Source organism: Protobothrops mucrosquamatus, unplaced genomic scaffold (genome assembly GCF_001527695.2).
Source record: "Protobothrops mucrosquamatus isolate PMUCROS unplaced genomic scaffold, P.Mucros_1.0 scaffold2649, whole genome shotgun sequence".
NCBI lineage: Eukaryota > Metazoa > Chordata > Lepidosauria > Squamata > Viperidae > Protobothrops > Protobothrops mucrosquamatus.
The window spans coordinates 71,779-90,811 of NW_015388700.1; the positions used below are offsets into that span (position 1 = coordinate 71,779).

Genomic DNA, 19,033 nt, shown 5'->3' on the forward strand with positions numbered 1-19,033 from the left:
GGCAGCTGGGAGCATCTTTTGAAGAAGAGCCCGTCTTGAAAGAAGTTGTGGCTGCTTTAGCACTTCAAAAACAGGCAGGCTACGGGCAGGCTCTCGTCTGCTACAAAGCATCTGGTTCAAATGTTTTGCATAGCTCTATACAAATAAGCAGATGGGCTCATGATCCTTGCATAAACTTTTAATTCCTGAATGTCCTACAAATACTTTTTTCTGCAAGTGTCCTGGCGACCCACCTTGTCATGAAGAGTCCAGCCAATGTACTTGAGGTAACCGTCCGTTAGGAAGGAGGCGGCGTAATGCTGTATCCACTCACCCATCTCTCCAATGCAAATAGCCCGGATTTCAGGTATGAGGTCCCTTGGAAAGCAAACAGCCGGGATAGCCATCAGGGTCCAGATCCTGAGCCTGCTCCTTTCGCGCATGCCCTGACGCCACTCACCGATAGCGATGAACGAAGACTCCCTTGAAGAGAGCATTCATCAAGGTCTCCAGCTCTTCTTGCTTCTCCTGGAACTAAAAACAGGTGAATTGCTGGCAGAGAGATAATAGCGGTCAGCGGTCGTCTTGTTTATAACTTTTAGAAAGGTTTAGATAAAATAATTTATGGTTTTGAACACTGTAAAACTGAGTTTGAAAGAGAATTGGATATCAATGCTGAACATATAATTGCTAAAATATATAAACTTATTGGGATTTGAAAAAGAGGAACAAGTGAAAAAATGTAGGCTAAAATGGGCTAAACACTTTGGTTCTAATATACGATGAAACAATGACAAGTATTTGGATAAAGGAATTGAAATTTATACTAAAAAACTCCCTTTTTACGACCCTGTAATCCCTTAATTCAGAGTCAGGGCGACCCAGATGGAGCCGAGTGTTTACTGACCCCAACCCTAACCCTGAGGCCTACGTGGGGTGGAGTTCGCAGCAGGTATTTTTTCTCTGCGCCCTAAGAGAGGGAAACATCTGCCCCTGCCTAGGACTGAACTCTCAACCTTCCGAGTGGGAGGTGAGCCTCTTCACTGCTAGGCCACCACACTGCTCAATTGAAATTTATGCTATAATTCTAAAAATAATTTTTATAGAATAAAGTATTGTTGATATATGTCACCAGATAAATTATCTATAACATATAAAGGCACTTCAAATTTAGGTTGGAAATGTGAACAAGAAGGGACAGTTTGTCATGTTAGCTGGATGTATTAAAAAGAAAACCTAAAAAAATTCTGGTTGCAAATACAGACTGATTCATAGGATGTTAAACATTCATATACAATTGAGGCCAGAGGTTTTTATTTGGGGGTTGATGGACAAACACTTGGGAAAAAAAGAAGGCATGGAACTGTTCCTGTACATAACTGCAGTTGAGATTATTGCTGTCAGGTCCCTGTCGGAACGCTACCACTCCTGGGGAGGGAGGGGAGGGAATGGTTACCTGGGGACTGAAGAAGTGAATGCTTTCATTTTGATGGGTCTGCATGGGAATTAGGGAGGGGGGAGATGGGCCATCAGGGCCAAAGAGGACTCCTTTACCTCTTACCAAGGTCGTGGGGACAGGGAACGACTTGTTATCAGTCATCCAGCACCATGGACAACATCAAGACCGAGCGGAAGACACGGGGTCCGACTGCTGATGATAACAGAGGCTCACAACTGCCTCAACTACCACATAAAATGCCTCACTGAGCAAAACCTCCTAGGCAGCAGCACCACTGGACCACAACTCATGCAAAGTTTAAACACAAACACAAGACAAAAGAAGCACACTGCCCTGCAAAGCAAGCTATCCAGACTAGCAGCCAACAACCCCCACAGCAATGAACAAGCCTGGATCAAGAACCTCTCCAACGGCCAACTTGTTCTCAAAACGCCTTCACGCCAGCGGAGTGGCTCCCGATGGGCTGGGGCGCTGGGGTGAAGGCGTTTGAATGATGGGGAATTAGCTTAACGCTTCGCGCAGGAACTCCAGCGCTCGCCCGGCTTCTCTGCAATCGCTTCCTCTCAGTAAAAGATCCTTTTGACATGAGGCTCGTTTCAGGGCTCAGGCTTTCCGGAGTACATAGCTGAGGCAGGACCTTACAGATGCGGCATAGCCCACAATGGAGGGACGGTTATTGAATTTGCTGAGATAGCTAAATTGTCTTTTTTTGATCGAGAAAAGGCAGTATCTGTATTTATTGCTGACTGGAAACCCTTTATGGGCTTTTTGCATGAAAAAGAAAAAAAGGGAACTCATGATTTATATTTTTGATGATTAGACAAAATAGCGAAAGGCCAAAGGCCACCACTTGGCATCTCCATTTGAGGAAGCCAAGCAGTGAGTCCTGATCCCAGGCAGCCTCTGCTCCTGATCAGCCCCATGGATGAATCCAAACTGCTTCTTCACTGAAGCTGCCTTCTCCAAAACTCCTTTCCTCCCTGATGTGGATAGGGCAGGATATAGGATAGAATGGGATGGGATAGAATAGAAAATATGGAATGGAATGGAATCTGGAAGGGATCTTGGAGGTCTTCTAGTCCAGCCCCCTGCTCAAGCAGAACCTATACCATCTCAGACAAGTGACTGTCCAGTCTCTTCTTAAAAATCTCCAGTGATGGAGCACCCACAACTTCTAGTGTCCAGCTGTTCCACTGGTTAATTGTCCTCACTGTCAGGAAGTTTCTCCTTAATTCCCGGTTGCTTCCCTCCTTGGTCAGTTTCCAACCGTCGTTTCTTGTCCTTCCCTCTGGTGCTTTGGAGTAAGAAGGGGATTCCCTCACGCCCCTTGTGCAGTTTATATACTCCCCACACCTTCAGTAACCATCTCCTCCAACTCTTATCCAACTGCTCCGTCCACTCAAATCTTCAGTTTCTCCAGCCATGTTTGCATCCCACCGGTCTGTTTTCCTTGCCCCTAAACATTCTCCTTCATTTACAGCATCTCCCCTCCCTTAAAGTTTCCCTTCCTTCCTTCCTTCCTTCCTTGTATTCTTTCACATCCACTCATTTCCACATACTCTGTTTCCCTTCTTCACTGTAAAACTGTCCACCTTCCAGAACGGTTTCCCGGCCATCACTCATTCCCAGGGGAAAAGAAGCCAACCTTGAAGGTAAAGTCCTCTCCCCATTCCTACTTTAGAGACAGTGCTGCCCCTATTGTGACTATACGATGCTGTTTGTATTCACAAAACTGCCCCAACTGGGAGGAAACGGAAACTTATAAAACATGGAACTGGCAATAATTTTGGGAACTAGACACCAAGGGGTAATAGTCTATGCATACAAAAAGAAATAAACTTTTCTAAAATCTTATCCTTCAAATCTCACGTGAGATTTTCAAAAGCAGTCAGAACTGAGTAATTTTAATTCCTATAACTGGCAATTGTGCAGGCAGTTTGCCAAGTGAGTGCCCGGTATCTCTGATCAGAGCACTGATTTTGCTGGCCTAGCTCAAGGATAGTTTTAAAAAATCCAGTTTCCAGAGCGTGAATTCAATGACCAAACGAAAATTTGGCAATGAGCCAGCAAATGTTACAAAGAAAACCCTTCTACATGGGCACCACCCACTGCCTAAAAAGTGGAGACAGGCATGCCAACAAAAAGACAGAGGCCACGCTTGACATGCGGCATCCAGTTTTGGTCACCACAATGCAGAAAGATCTTAGAGACTCTGGAAAGAGGGCAGAGAAACACACGAAGAACGGTTGCAGGAACTGGGTCTGTCTACCCTAATGAGGAACAGAAGGTCTGGGGTGTTCCTGTATTTGAGCGGCTGCAACAGAGAGAGAAGGGGGGGAAGGCATTTTCTCCAAGGCCCCCCAGAGGGCAGGACAAGGAAGCAACGGATGGAAACTGATCGTGGAGAGAACCAACCTGGAACTAAGGAGAAATTTCCTGACAGTGAGAACAATTAACCAGTGGAACAGCTGGCCTTCAGAAGTTGGGCATGCTCCATCTTCTGGAGGTCTTCAAGAGGAGATTGCACAACCATCTAACTAGAATGGTATAGACTTTTCTGCTTGAGCAGGGGGTTGGACTAGAGGACCTCCAGCATCCCTTCCAACTGTTATACCCTCACTGTTCTGCAGCTATGTGCAGACTGCATCAAGGCAGAAAAAAATGGAGCAGCTTATCCCACAGGTGATATTTTGGCATGCCCACACGGGCTCCCCTTCTTTTGCAAGATGAGGTCCTGGAATCCTCAAAAGGCGGGTGACGGGTGACAGGCATGTGGGGAGCAGCCAAAACCCTGCGGGGTCCCCGCAGGGTGGGACAATTTGGGAGAGGCGGGGGGGCAGCTGCAGCATCCTTGTGATTGGTCGTTAAGGACCAATGACTGCAGGAGTGCAGCCGAGGCCATAACTTCAATACAGGGTCCTATGTAGCAGCCTTTTGAGAGGTCAGTCATAATTTCAAACAGCCATTAAGCGAAGGGTCCTATCCCTCAGGACGACCCGTAGTCAAATTTGTTAACTTGAAAATGTGCTACCAGACTCCTCCCGATTTTTAGGATAGACCAGAAAGGGATAGGGGTGCCTTAATTATTTCCACTCAATTCATGCTCCAGGACAAGATGGGTTGCCTCCCAATGCACAGAAGGAACCAGCAGCGAGGACAAAACCGTCCTCAGTGATATTATCACGAACTCCCAAAGGTCCAGTGAGGTTTCAGATCGGAGCAGAACAAAACCATCCCCTTAAGAATATACGCAACACCCACCGCACCAGAAAGCCCACTAATCTCCCGGCAGATGGCCTTCAGAGGCAGTCCCGCTGCTCCCGAGACTAGGACTGATCCCCGTGATTTCCATGAATTGGCCCAAACTTTTATAAAACCAGAACAGGGAGGAGAAGCCAGGAAAAGCTACAGATGCTGTCATCGTGATGACTATACTTGGCAAAGCCCTCAAAACAGGCGATGAAATGCTTGAAGGGCCATGCTACAATTACCAGCAGTCAGCAGGGGCGATCACAAATTGTGCAAGGTGAACTCTGGTGGAGAATATTTCTGTAGCTCACGGCTGAAGTGGGAGGTCCTCCGTGCCAGGCTTGTTTCCTTGCAGACATTTCACTACCGCATCGTCAGTGCTAGCAAGGAGTAAGGTCTGCTCTTTTTTTACATTCTGGTGGCTCGCTCTGTCGGAGGGGGCGGGGGGGGGGTGATCCCAGTGGTTCCTTGGTTGGGCTATCTACCGTTAGCTTGATTAGGGTCTGGTTTGCTTCCTGGTTGTTGATCTGATATTAATGGTGGTGTTAATCTCTGCTCATCTGGATGTGGACTGCTGGTGAGGGGGTCTTTTTGTGATGGTCTTGATAAGATGAACTCTTTATCTTCTTCATGTCCCCTCAATGCCTGTCCTTTTCACAGCTTGTGTCGGTTGTGCTACGCTGGGTTGAGTGGTCAAAACGGATATGGCACAAGAAGAAGTGGATAATGGACGTCTGGACATGTTGACCACCCATTTGGGCTCTGCTGCCTCTTTGATTCTGGGGTTTAAGCAGTTTGATTTGTAGTTTGATTTTCCTTTTTCCGGCACATCTCTGGGAGAGTCTTGATGGTGGTTGCCAGCCTTTCTACGTGCCCTGGTGTGATGGTCTGTTCCAGCTGCTCCTTGAGGTTTGCCACCGTATGCTGATATTTGTTGAAGGTTTGTATCTGTGATTGTTAAGTCACGTCATTTTTCACCCACCCTCCTGGGCTATTTTCCATCCAGCCGTGCGGTTTATTGGAGGTTTGTATCTGGCAGTGGTGGGTAGAGGATGCTGTTGTAGGCATTCCTGCAGGCAGGCAGGCAGGCAGGAATAGCTTCTCCTTGGTGAAAGAGAGCCTTCGCACAAATGTCTCCCACCTGTGGGCATTCTGAAGCATCTGGCGCTGGTATGTGGTCCCGATGGAGAATGTTTGTAGCTCAGGGTTGAAATGAGGGGTCCTTGGTGCTCTGTTTGGTGGTTTCCTTACAGATGTTTCCTAACCGAAATATATGACGTCATCAGTGCTAGCAGAGAGTGGGGTTTGCTCTCAATTTATGTCCTGGTGGCTTGCTCTGTCAGTGTGGGTGGTGGGAGCGGCCTTGGTGGTTCCTTGGTTGGGCCGTTTACCGTTAGCCTCCTTGGGGGTATTGCTCGCTTCTTGGTTGTTGATCTAATGTTAATCTTGCTGTTAATCTCTGCTCATCTGGATGCTGATTGCTGGTGAGGTGTTTTTGGTCTCTTATCTTAATGTCCCCTTAATGCATGAAGGAGAGCATCTTTGGAGAACCTCTATCCTTGGCTCTGTGGTGTTGAATACTAATTATTAATAACTTGGTGGAGGAACCTGATTTATGGAGTCTGTAGCCAACACTAAGCTGGGAAATATTTTAGGTGGAAATAATTTAGATGGAAGACTGGGGGAAAAAACAATTCCAGATTTGAGCAACAGCACTGGGCAGGGAGAAATATTCTGCATCTAAGTAGGGAAAATGGAGGTGTAGTTATTAAATGGGGGGAAAATGGCTTGGCAGTAGGAGGACATGGGAAAGGGATTTCATGTCCATGTCTACTGCACATCAAACATGAGATGGCAGCGTGATGTAACTTCTAAACAGGTAAATCCACCTCAGGGCACGTTAAAAGGTACACAAAACCTAGACATTGGAAAGAACTGTTCTACTCTATCTTGTCTCAATGGCCACACCCTGTTTGGACGCCTATGTCCAGTTTTTGGGCACCAATGTTCAAAAAAGTAGAGTTACCAAGATTGTGAATGAACCAGGAGCCAAGTCTTTTGAGGGTATGCGTAGCCTATTGAAGGGAGCCATCTGAGAGCAGTTTTCAAACACCTGAAAAGTTTCAGAGAGATGACAGAACTGACATGTTCTTTACTGCCCTGGAAGGCAGGACCAGGACCAATGCATTAATACTATGAAGAAAAAGTTCAAGTTAGATATCAGAAGGAAGTTCCTCAGGGTAAGAGGCATCGGTCAGGTGGCCACATGTAGCAATGAGAGGCTGGATAGTCATCTCTCTGAGACGATTTAGTGGATCCTGCACAAATTAGGGATTAATGACCCAGGGGTCTTTGAGGCTAAGCAACAAGATGCAGCCAAACAAGTCCTTTAACTGGCATTTTACCTTGCATAAAAGAAAATAAGAGCAGTCTTCAAATACCTCAAAAATTGATATTCAAAAGAGGAGTTGCTTTTTCTCTTTTTCCTGAGAGGGTGGGACTAAAACCAGTTAATTAAAAATTGCAAATTCCAAATTAAACATTAGTACAACTATCTGACTATACAAAATATAAGCAAGTGGAACAGACTGCCACATGGCAGTTCTTTTCCTTTGCCAAAGATCATCAAACGTAGGCACTGTTATATGTTTATCAGAAATGATATAGTAATGGATGCTGTATTGAAAAAGGGGTTAGACTGGGTGGTCTTTGAGATGCCCCTTAACTTTATGATTCTGTGACTGAACAAAGTACAGCTAAAAGTTGTCTTTATCAGGCTCCCTGTCAGATACTCACCTCCTTATGTTTCTCCAACAGCCCTTCCAGCTTCCCTGGGGCCCAGCAGCCCAGTCCCTTGGCCCGCTCAGTCTCATATTGTTTCTGAGCATTGTCTTTCTGCATGCTTACACTCAACGCCACGTGCACCAAGGCCGTCATCAGCTTCATAGCTGGAAGGGGAGAAAGGACCACACAGCAAGAGACTCCCAAGCACCAGGAAAGCCACGGGGGCCTCTCGTTTGCCCCAAATATTGCCCTACCTGCCAGGGTGCTGGTATGACGGAAGGCACGCACTTGAGAATCAGACATGCCAGTCAGGAAGGCAATGAGACCGTCCATCAAGTATTCATCATAAACAACATTATGCTGGACACGGCGCACAAGCACTGCTATGAACTCACAGAATCCTGCACGGAAACGCCGCCACGTGGGAGTATTCAGCAGCAACGGGTACTCGGCCGAATCCTGGCATGGGGGGGGAGGGGTGTGCAGAGAGAAAGATCCATCAGAGTCAACGGTGTCTCTGCATCTCTGGTGTGTGTGTGTGTGTGTGTGTGTGCCTGCCACCCGCTCCCTCGACGGGGAGCCTACCCCCCTCCCCACCCCCCCCTCACCTCCTCGAAGGATTCGGTCAGGCCTTTGATGATCTCCGAGTTCTGCAGGCCGCGGAGCATCTCCAGAGTCACGACGCCTGCTGGGCCCAGAGAAAGGCAGCGGGGGAGGAAGAGGAGGAGGAGGAGGAGGACGATCCACCCGCCGCCCCCCCGGCCCCCCCTCCCCCCACAGGCCCCCGGCTCCCCCCTTCGCCCCGCACTCACCTCGGCAGCCGCAGGCGCGCACCACGAAGTTCAGCAGCTCCGCGAAGCCCCCGGGGCGGTCCCGCCGGTAGCCCTCCAGCCACTCGTCCGCCAGGGGCTGCGGCGGGGGGGGGAGAGGAGGGGCGACAAGAGGCCGGGCTCGAGGCGGGAAAGGCCGCTCGGGGCCCCCCCCCGCCCCCCCACCGGGCCCTCTTCCCCCGTCGAGGGAGGGGGGAGCGGGGCCGCCGCCCGCCGGGTCTCACCTCCAGGGCGCTCCTGCCGGCCTTCACCGCCTCGAAGAGGCCGCCGGCGGATCCGGCCTCGCCCGACGCCCGCGGCCTCGCCCGCTTCGGCACCTGCGCCGGGCGGGAGGCAGAGCCGCCGTCAGTCACCCCGCGTCGCCCTCGCCGCCCTCGCCCTTCCGCCCGCCTGCCTACCGGGGAGCCGCGGCGCCTGGCCGGCCGCTTGGCGCGCCGTCCGACCGCNGCCGTCCGACCGCCGCCTCCGCCTCGACGTCGCTGCCCGAGTCCCAGCCCGCGCCGCGCCCCGGCTCGCCCGACGCCGCCGCGCTCCCAGCAGAGGAGGAGGAGGAGGAGGCCGAGGCGGAGGCGGAGGAGGCCCGGGCGGGCCGGCGCCTGAGCGCCGTCGACGGCGGGGCCATGGCGGGGACGGCGGGAGCGGCCTGAGGGGAACGCGACGACTCGCCGGCCGCGTCACGTGACTGCGAGGCCGCCGCTGCCGCCACCTGCCCGGCACGCGGGGGACCTCCCGGCCTGCGCATGCGCCGCCTGGGGCGGAGGGGGCTCTTCCCTTCGCGGACTCCCCCCCCCTCCGCGGCGTCTGGGAAGGAGCCAAAAAGGCGGGGCTGAGGGCGGCCGTCGGGGAAGCGGCCGCCGAGGGGGGGGTGGTCGGGCAAGGGGGGGCCCGGGGGGGGGAACCCTCCAGAGGCTGGCGGCCCCTCCCTGGGGGTCTCCGTGGGGCGAAGTGGTTCCGCAGAAGGGGCGAAGGGGGCAGCCCTGAAGGAGCGGCCGGGCTGGTCGGGTGGCCGCCCTTGGGCAGACTCTGCCGGGCCGGAGACCCAGAGAGGGCCCGGCCGATCCACCGCTGAAGCGGCTTTCCCCGGAGTGGCCGGCAGCCGCCCCCGAGACCGGCCGCCCTCCGGCGGGCCCTGTGGGGGGAGACCGAGGGCCCCGGGCCGTCCGAGGGCGGAGGGGCTCGGTTCCTGACTGGGGTGGATTCTTTCTTCCTCCTCCTCTCTTCTCGCCCCAGGAGCTGCTTCGGCCCTTCGGCTGAAGGCGCCTTTCTTGGCCTTGTGAAAATGAAAAGGTGCCTTTGGGATGCCAACAGGTCTGGGTTTCTTCCGGTGTACAAAAACATAAAAATGAAAACACTGGGAAACAGAAAAGAAGTTGGAAAAAGGAAAGAAAACACGGAATGATCTATGGAGGTTCTCCGTCATCCAGGTCCCGGTTGTCCCAAAGGTGCTTCCCCCCCCCTCCCCCCCCCCGGAGGCAACTGAACTTCCTTGTTTTTCTTTGAAGGCGTTTCGCTTCTCATCCCCGAAGCTGCTTCTGCTCTGACTGGATGGTGGGGAATGGAGGGATTTATACTCCTTGCAGGCCACCTGGTCCTTTGCTCCACACCCATTTGCACCACCCAGGTGACCCCGAGGACACAGACAGACAAACCTCCAAGTGGCCTCAACGCCTCTCCAAAAGAAGGCTGGGAAGAGTATAAATCCCTCCATTCCCCACCATCCAGTCAGAGCTGAAGAAGCTTCTTGGATGAGAAGCGAAACGCCTTCAAAGGAAAACAGAGTCCAGTTGCCTCCTGAAAAAGAAGCACCTTTGGGGAAAACATGGAATTATGACTTCCACCTCTCTTTCCACCAGATAATTGCCAATTTATTTTCCCCTTCCCCTTTAATTCTTTTTAATCCCCAAATTCTTAAATCATCAATTCAGTCTTCTTTTAATAAAAATATTTTTAAAAAAGCTTCCAGTCTTTTAAAAAGTCTTTATTGTTTTTTCCCCTGAGATTTTGTGAGGGAAACTCCCAAGTGAACTCCTGAGTTTGGGGAGAAAATAATTATTTGAGGGGGAAAGTTTTTTTTTTAATCCCAGGGACATCATGTTGCTGCATCAACATAATCCAACCATCAAGAGAAACCATAAACAGTAAAAAGAAAATAGGGATAAAAATGTGAAAAGCTATAACAGAAAAGAAAACAAATGTATACAATGACTTCAGACTTATTTTTCCAAGGATTTAAAGAACACTTACTTTCAACTTTTAGGTTAAGACTGTATTAAAATGTCCATTTCCCCCCAAAAAGAAATGAGGAAATAAAAAAGTTCTTTTTCCCCCTTTTAAATTTTAACAATCATCAAATCCATATGTCAAAATTGGATTTTTCTCCATCTCCTGCAAAAAGGGCTTCTAATTATGTATTAATTAATATATATTAATATATATTGCACTAATACCATAGATAGAATCAAGATCACGTGAATTTTTAGTACTGCTTTACAAAACCTTAGTAAGACCACAGTTGGAATACTGCATCCAGTTCTGATCACCGCAATAAAAAAAGATGAGACTCTGGAAAGAGTGCAGAGAAGAGCAACCAAGATGATCTCCCCTCCTTCCGCCGCGCCCTCAAGACATGGTTGTTTCAGCAGGCAGGACTGGCCTAGGGATATTTTAAACCGGTTTTTAATTAATTTTAAAACATGAATAGGCCTATTGTATATATCTTTTAATTGATTTTAAATTTTGTAGATTTGTATTGATTGTTCTGTTTTTAATTGGCTGTAAGCCGCCCTGAGTCCANGGCCAGTCAGCCAGCTACGGATCCATCTGGTGGTGGTGCTTTCTACCCCACATTTTTCTATCTTGTCAAGTAGTAGGTTGTGATCTACTTTATCAAATGCCTTACTGAAGTCCAAGTAAATTATGTCCACAGCATTCCTCTGATCCACTAATTTTGTCACTTGGTCAAAGAATGCAATAAGATTTGTCTGGCATGATCTGTTTTTGACAAACCCATGTTGGCTTTTCGTAATGACTTTGTTTGCCTCTAGGTGTTCGTTGATTCGTTGTTTGATTATCTTTTCCAGGATCTTCCCAGGTATTGAGGTCAGGCTGATAGGTCTGTAATTTCCTGGGTCCATTTTTTTCCCTTTTTTGTAGATGGGAACTACATCAGCTCTTTTCCAGTCCTCTGGTAGTTCCCCTGTGCTCCAGGATCTTTGAAAGATATAGTTCAGTGGTTCTGAGATCACTGATGCAGTCCATCTGGTCCTGGCGATTTGAACTAGAAGACCTCTGAGGTCCTTTCCAACTCTATTATTCTATGTTCCTTGTTTTAATTGACTTTTCTCTCATAAGGGCCATTAACCTGGGCACCATTGCTCAATTGTGTGTATCATAGGATCTTTCCAATACTGAACATATAAAAGACATGCAGCTGTGATGTATAATTATGAGGCACCATGTGATTTTTCCAATGGTTTGAATTACTTTAGAATTTTTCATCCAAAATTATTTAGCTTTTTTACAGGGTGGTAAAATATTCCTATATGAGTCTTACATTTCCATCAACTTTTTGGGGATCCTTTATAGATTTTAACCAATTTATCTGGGGATAAATACCATCTATAGATCATTTTATAGAAATTTTCTTTGAGGTTAAAGCATAAAGTAAATTTCAATCCCTTTATCCACATATTTTCCCATTGATCAATTGGTATGTTATATTGAATTTTTTTGCCCAACTTATCATACAACTTATTGTTTCCAATTTTAATAAAAGTTTATACATTTTAGGAATAAGGGGTTCATTGTTTGTACACAGTTCTGTTTTCAAAATAGCTTAACAGAATAACAAGAGTCAGAAGGGATCTTGAAGGTCTTCTAGTCTAATTTCCTTGCTTCAGAGGAGAGCCTACATACCATTTCAGACAAATGGCTGTCCAGCCTCTTCTTAAAAACTTCCAGTGTTGGAGCATCCACAACTTCTGGAGGCAGGTTGTTCCACTGATTAATTGTTCTAACTGTCTGGAGATTTCACATCAGTTCTAAGTTTGGTCTCTCCTTGACTATTTTCCTCCCTTTGTTTCTTCTCCTACCTTAAGATGCTTTGGAGGATAGGCTGACCATCTCTTCTTTCTGGCAGCCCCTCAAATACTGGAATATTGCTATCATGTTATCCCTAGTCCTTCTTTTCTCTAGACTAGACATACTCAATTCCTACATACCCAACTCCTACAACTGGTCCCCTAATCATCTTAATATAGAATGGAACGGAACGGAAGAGAAGAGAAGGCAAGAGTTGAAAGGGACCTTGGAGATCTTCTAGTCTAACCCCCTGCTTAGGCAGGAAACTCTATACCATTTCAGACAAATGGCTGTCCAGTCTCTTCTTTAAAACTTCCAGTGTTGGAGCATCCACAACTTCTGGAGGCAAGTTGTTTCATTGATTAATTGTTCTAACTGTCAGGAAATTTCTCTGTTCTAGGTTGCTTTTCTCCTTGATTAGTTTCCATCCATTTTTTTCTTGTCCTGCCCTCTGCCTTCTCTGGAGAATAGGTTAAGCCCCTCTTCTTTGTGGCAACCCCTCAAATATTGGAAGACTGCTATCATGTCACCCCCTAGTCCTTCTTTTCATCAAACTAGACATACTCACTTCCAGCCACTGTTCTTCGTATGTTTTACCTTCCAGTTCCCTAATCATCCTTGTTGCTCTTCTCTGCGCTCTTTCCAGAGTCTCAACATCTTTTTTATAACATGGCGACTAAAAGTTTTATCACAATTGAAATCTTATCAGCTTTTCCTACCAGCTTTAAATCTCTCTCTGAGTTGCAAATACAAAAAGTCTTTAGTCCTCCGCTTGTGTTGTCAAAACACAAGCTTCCAGGCAGATGGCTGGGTTTGCACAACACACTGGACCACCCACCGGTTGTGGTCATCTTTTGCTCTTTCTCTCCTGGGAATGGTGTGTTTTGATTGACGGGTGAGGTTGTATTCTTCTGTATGAGCCACTGTTTTGAAGGGGAAAGACCAATGCTCCTGTGAGTAAGCGCCAGAGGATGAGCGCCTGCAGACTCAGCGCTTACTAATCATAAGGGCTGCTCTGAAGACGGGCAGGGGGTGGGTGGGGGCTGGAGAAGAGGGTTGAAGGAGGAAAGCCCTGCCAAGAAAAACCCTGGCTGGATTACCCTGGATTACTCGATTGGGCTCCTAAACAACTCACCCCACTCACTGCCCCGGCAGAGAAGAGGGCCGGTTCCTGTTCCCGGGAAGCCTGACGCAGAGCCAAGCAAGAGGGCAGAGGCGGCAGGAGTGGAACACCTGCCCACCGCTGAGGCTTAAGGGGGCTTTGTGGGAGGCCAGGAGGACGAGCCTCCCACTGCCTCCCCCAGGTCCACCTGTCTCTGGGCTGAGTCCCTGGTTTGGACTCTTTGGGTCATCAACGCTCCCTGCCCTGGACACTCCACAGCCAGGGAAATAAACTTTGGCAGATTTTCCACGTCTTTGGAGAGTCTGGGGTTTGCTGTCAGTTACTCACTAGTCAGGTCCCGGCCTCTCTGTCAACAAGGTCTCTGCCACAGCCACCAAGAATCGCTTTCCATTGTGGCAGCGTTTCAGAAATCCATAACATAAAGTGAGGAGCCTAACCCATTTTAGTCTAATTAGCATTCCACCCGTGCCCGGTCTTGTTGGATGGGTAGAAGGGTGAGTCTCCTGGGCGCAGGGAGTGCGGATGAGGGCCCGGGACTTCCAAGCCGCCACCCCTTGCCTTCAAAATGCCTTGCCGGCTTCCTCTGGCACAGCCAGGGTTAGTTTATTAGTGGCTAAGCATTCGGCAGAGTTGGCAACCAGGAAAGGCTGCCAAAATGCAGGTGGGCACCCAGGCCCTATGAGCAAAGCGGGGGGGGGGGTTGAACAGACCCAAGGAGGTTTGTTTCAACTAAACAACATCCTCAGTCTCGGGCATCGGAGAGGTCTGGAAGGAGGGGAGCTTGCTGCAGGGGGGGGCGCCAGGCGGAGGCAACCCCCCCTCCCGATGTTAGGCGGCTGTGCCGGGCCAGGCAGAGCAGAGCTGCAGCCACACCGGTCTGGTCACTTCTGAGACGTCCTTGGGAAAGAGAGGAAATCCCTGGTGTTGGCAAAACCTTTTGGCTGCTGCAACACGAGGCTTTGCCTTCAAGAAATTCAGGTGAAGCAGCATTGCCTTCACGTTCTTTTCCTTAATTGCGATTTGTGTGGCTCTGAGGCACAGGAGAGCCGGCCCCCCTTGCAGAGCTTCTCTTGCCGGTGGGGTTTTCCACCTGATTGCCACCAGCTGGAAGGGACACCTCCCCCCCTCCCTTTTGCAACGTGTGCGTTGATTTGGGCCACGGTTGTCTTGACCCAAGACCTACAGGTAATTTTGCCGGCGCAGGGGACGGGATGTCAGCTCTGCAAAGGTCCGGGAGGGGGGCAGCCTGCCTGAGGCCCCTGCCTCCCCACGAGTGCCAGTCCCAGACAAGCTGGAGGAGTGTGACGTGCCTGCCAGGAGAGAAGCCAGTGAGCGGCCTGAGGCCCCCAGCCACAATCGCCGGGCCGCATTCCAGCCAGCAGCAGCCCTGCAGGGCCCTGGATGCCTCAGCCTCCCCCACTGCAGCACAGCCCTACTCAGGGTCGAGGTGGCTGAAGCAGCACCTGCCCCCCACCCGCCCCCGCCCCTCTCCCTCTGCCGCCTGAGCCTGCCGGCCTGTGGGGCTCCAGGGAGCAGGGCCGGGGAGGAGGGGAAAGCCTCCCGCAGGTGGGAGGGGGCTGGCTCGGCATGGCCGGCCCAGAAGGGTCATCTCCGGGTCCTTGGTTGAGAAGGCGTAGAAGAGAGGGCCTGGCTGGCAGGCGCAGATCCCCAGATCCAGGCTGCTGTTGGGGTGACCCCACCTGACCTCTCTGCCCTCTTTCCAGATGCAGGAGACCCTTCTGGGAACCCAGCGCTTTCCTCCCTTGAACCACAAGGCATCCTAGCCCCGAAGGGAGCCTTCACCTGACGATGGTAGCCCAGTGGGTAGGAGGGAGGCAGGGCCCGCTGGGGCAGACTGGGCCCCACCTCCAGTTCCCTCCACAAAGGCACCTGAGCCAACTCAGCCCCCAGAGGACAAAGAGAAGGCCGGGGCTCCTGGGGCCACGACACGGAGGGGGACAGGGGTCATTTTTAAGCTGGAGAGGATGCTTAGGGTGTCACCTGCCAAGTGGAGCACCGAAGGGGATCGAGGGGCCAGGCACCGTTCTGCAGAGCTCCCCAAGAGGGTCTCCGAGGGGGTCTCCAGTTGGCCGGGGCATCTGGAGGAGTTTGGTTAAATGCAAAGAGACGCCCACTGGCACACAAAAACAATCCAAGGTTCACTTATATATTATCAGTGGATTTTAACTGACAGCAGTTAATCAAGGATAAAAACCTCAGAACCATAGCGAGCCCCCCAACCCCTTTATTCTTCTTCTTCCTGCGCTACGTCCGTTATCGGACGTTGGCGATCGTGTTGGCGATCCTGTTTTTATCAGCAGCCACACAAAAAAGTGCTGCTGAGTTTTGTCCAAACCAGTCCCTTAGATTTTGAAGCCACGATGTTCTTCTTCTGCCTGGACCTCGTTTGCCTTCAATCCTTCCCTGGAGGATTAAATGAGTAGGCCGTATTTTTCTGGGTGTCGCATCACATGTCCGAAATATTCTAACTTTAGTTTTTTAATTGTTTTGATGATTTCCCTTGGCTTTCCCAGGCGGCTTATCACCTCCTCATTTCTGATCTTGTCAGCCCAGCTTCTACGTAACAGCCGCCTGTAAATCCACATTTCAAATGCTCCTAGTCTCTTCAGGTGGCCTTCTGTCAGAGACCCATTCTCTCGACTCCATAGAGCAGGATAGAGAAAATATAGCATCTGACAAGCCTGATTTTCAGTCTTATGTCGTGACTGCAGAAGACCTTTTTCATTTTGAAGAATGCTGTTCGAGCTTTCTCTATCTTTGTCTTTACTTCAACGGTCATGTCCCAGCTTTCATGTAAATTGGAACCGAGGTGCGTGATCCTTTCAACTTTTTCTAGTGATATTCCTTCTGAATTTATTGGTGGTAAATTAACGGCTTGTTTGCTGACGACCATGATCTTGGTTTTTGAGGTTTCAGGTCCTCTGTTGATGAGGAGCTGAAGGTCTTCATGCTTACTGGCAAGCAGAACTGTATCGTCAGCATATCTTAAGTTGTTGATCCAAACACCGTTTACTTTGATGCCAGCATTGATGTTCTCCAGTGCCTCGTTGAAGATTGACTCAGAGTAGATATTGAACAACCCCTTTATGGGGCCACCAATCCTGCAGGTGGGAGGCAGCTGCTCCTCACGCTCACCTGGACGGAGGACGGGGCTCTGCTGCTTCTGGCCCTGCCTTCCTTGCCCGGGCATGCCACCCACCCTGCTGGGCACGGCTGCTCTTCCAAAGAGCCTGGAATCAGAAGAGCCCCTGAAGCCAGAACTTTCCACGGGGAGAGCTTGGGCCAGGCGGCTGGGAAGAGCTTCCTGTGAAGGGAAGATGAGCGCAGCCCCTCGTCCTCCGGGCACTTTCCCACGGTGGGTGGGTGGGTTTCCCTCCGACAGGGCAAGGGAGCCTTCCTTGGGTTCAGCCGTGGCCTCCCTCGCTGGCCCCATTTGGGCAGCAGCCGGCAGTTTATCTCCTCTCCTTCGGTCAGCAACCCACCAAAGGTCATCCCACAATGCAGCCTTCTTGAGGAAGAAGGATTGAAAAGGGGGCCCTGGACCCCCCCCCAAATTACACAAAAAGAACTCTCAGCCAGATTTTCTGCATGGCCCTTGAGCATGCACAGAGTTGCAACGTGACCAAAACTTGGAGGAGGTTTCAGTGCAACCACTCCACCCAGCATCCTCCCAGAGACCCAGGCCCAGACCCAAGAGTTGAGGGCCGAGCAGTGCCTTTTCCTAGCCCCCCCCAGCCCCGGCTCAGCCTCCATGGCTGCCTGTGCAGGGGGGGGGAGGGAGGGAGAGGAGAAGTGGGCAAGGGCTGAAGGGGCAACCTGTAAAGGGGAGGGGGAATCCCTGCTGCTGCTGGCTCTCCTGGCCAGTGATGGTGGAGCATCGGCAGACCTCACCCCCCCTCCGCTGCCCTTCCTCCCTGCCCCTCTGCTCCTTGGTGGGCTCTCAATCTGCCCGGCTAGAGGAGCTGAGCAGCTCCGGGGTGAAGGTCTGAGGCCTGGCCTGATTGTGCGAAGGGGCAGGCCCCCATCTTGCTGCTTCGGCAGGGGTATTCCAGGGCAAAAGCCAGGGAAAGGGCAATCCCTGAATTATTCCCTTCCTTCAGGGAAGGCATGCGCCCCTTGTCCCACACGGGGTGTGTGTGTTTGCGGGGGTCTGAGAGAGGATCCGTCTTCATATTGGGGGAGGGGATGGTTGAGGCGTGTCTGGCCTTGCAGTGATCCAGGGATGGGGCTGGCTCCCCCGAGAGGAGAGCAGGGCCAGCAGCCCTTGTGGCCACCTCCGGCTGACTGCCTAGGTCACTGCTCCCCAGTCGTACCTTCTTCCACATGTGTGGGACAACCACTCCCATCATCCCCAGCCACACACATCCAGCTTTGCCTTGAAGCCTTGAGTACATCCTGGACCAGCCCTTGAGCTAGATGTCTCTGCAGCAGCCCTCAGGCTGACGGTCAAAGAAGGCCGCACATCCCTGAGGCTTCCCTCCCTCCCTCCCTCCCTCCCTCCCTCCCTCTTTCTTTCTTTCTTTCTTTCTTTCTTTCTTTCTTTCTTTCTTTCTTTCTTTCTTTCTTTCTTTCTTTCTTTCTTGTTCTTCAGAAAGGCCAGGCTGAGGGAGGGGCCCGGTCTTCCCGGAAGTCTTCTGAGCTGCCAAAAGAGGGGAAAGGATCGGGCCCCCTTGCACAACCTGTCAGGAAGCCACAAGCGGCAGCGCAGAAGCATCTGCCAGCCGCCTGGCAGGGGTTCAGCCGGCCTGGCTCTTCCGTGGGGCTGGTGCAGGGAAGAGAAGCCAGGCGGGGGGGGGGGCGGCTGAGGAGGGCCATGTCCCCCCCGGCTGACTGCTTTCCTCAGCCGAAGGTCTTGCAACAGGCGAGGGGAAGCCACTCATGGAGGGGAAAGGGCAGGGCGGGGGGGGGGGAGAGGTTCACGCTTGGCTACAGAGGGAGGAGAGGCAATGAAGGGATGGCCTTTTTTTCCACCAATATTAAGAACTCCGAGGAAGGGCCTTGCCACCAGCAAGGGGGGGGTCTCTTCTTCATCACCTCAGGTGGGAGATTTACCTGAAGGTGGGGGCACTAAGGAAGAGGCAGCTCAGGGTTGTAGGTAAAGGTGCTGGGCTAGGAGACCCGTCACCCTGGAAGAGATGCTGGCTGGGTGACCCTGGGGTCTCTCTCTCTCTCTCTCTCTCTCTCTCCCTCCTTCCCTCCCTCTCTCTGTCTTTCTCTCTCTCTCTCTCTGTCCCAGAAGGGAAGCCAAGATGGGCAGCAACGGGCTTTGGGAAGTGTGGCCAGGGAAGCCGCACGGCCTGCAAGGGCCACAGCCATGACAAGGTCAGGTTAACCACGGAGCAAATCAAAAAGCCGGCATTTTGCTTGGAGGTGCCTCCCACCCGGTCCAGCCACAATAAAAATTAACAAACCAGAAGTAAATAGCAGCTACAATCACACCGAAGGAACGAAACCCGTATATTTTCAGGGGGAGGAAGGCGATGTTTAAACGGTGCCCCGATGCCGCTG

The 19,033-nt window shown here is 51.0% G+C and overlaps 1 protein-coding gene across 1 annotated transcript in view; it reads right to left on the reverse strand.

Annotated features, from left to right (window-relative positions):
* STAG3 (stromal antigen 3) overlaps positions 1–19,033 on the reverse strand; it is a 39,623-nt gene that overhangs the window by 17,285 nt on the left and 3,305 nt on the right. The window contains exons 3-9 of the mRNA XM_029285982.1: positions 8,526–8,618; positions 8,284–8,380; positions 8,080–8,156; positions 7,726–7,930; positions 7,484–7,635; positions 440–513; positions 234–357 (exon numbers count right to left, since the gene is read on the reverse strand). Coding sequence (XP_029141815.1) covers positions 234–357; positions 440–513; positions 7,484–7,635; positions 7,726–7,930; positions 8,080–8,156; positions 8,284–8,380; positions 8,526–8,618 — 822 coding nt within the window. The remainder of the gene's footprint in view (positions 1–233; positions 358–439; positions 514–7,483; positions 7,636–7,725; positions 7,931–8,079; positions 8,157–8,283; positions 8,381–8,525; positions 8,619–19,033) is intronic.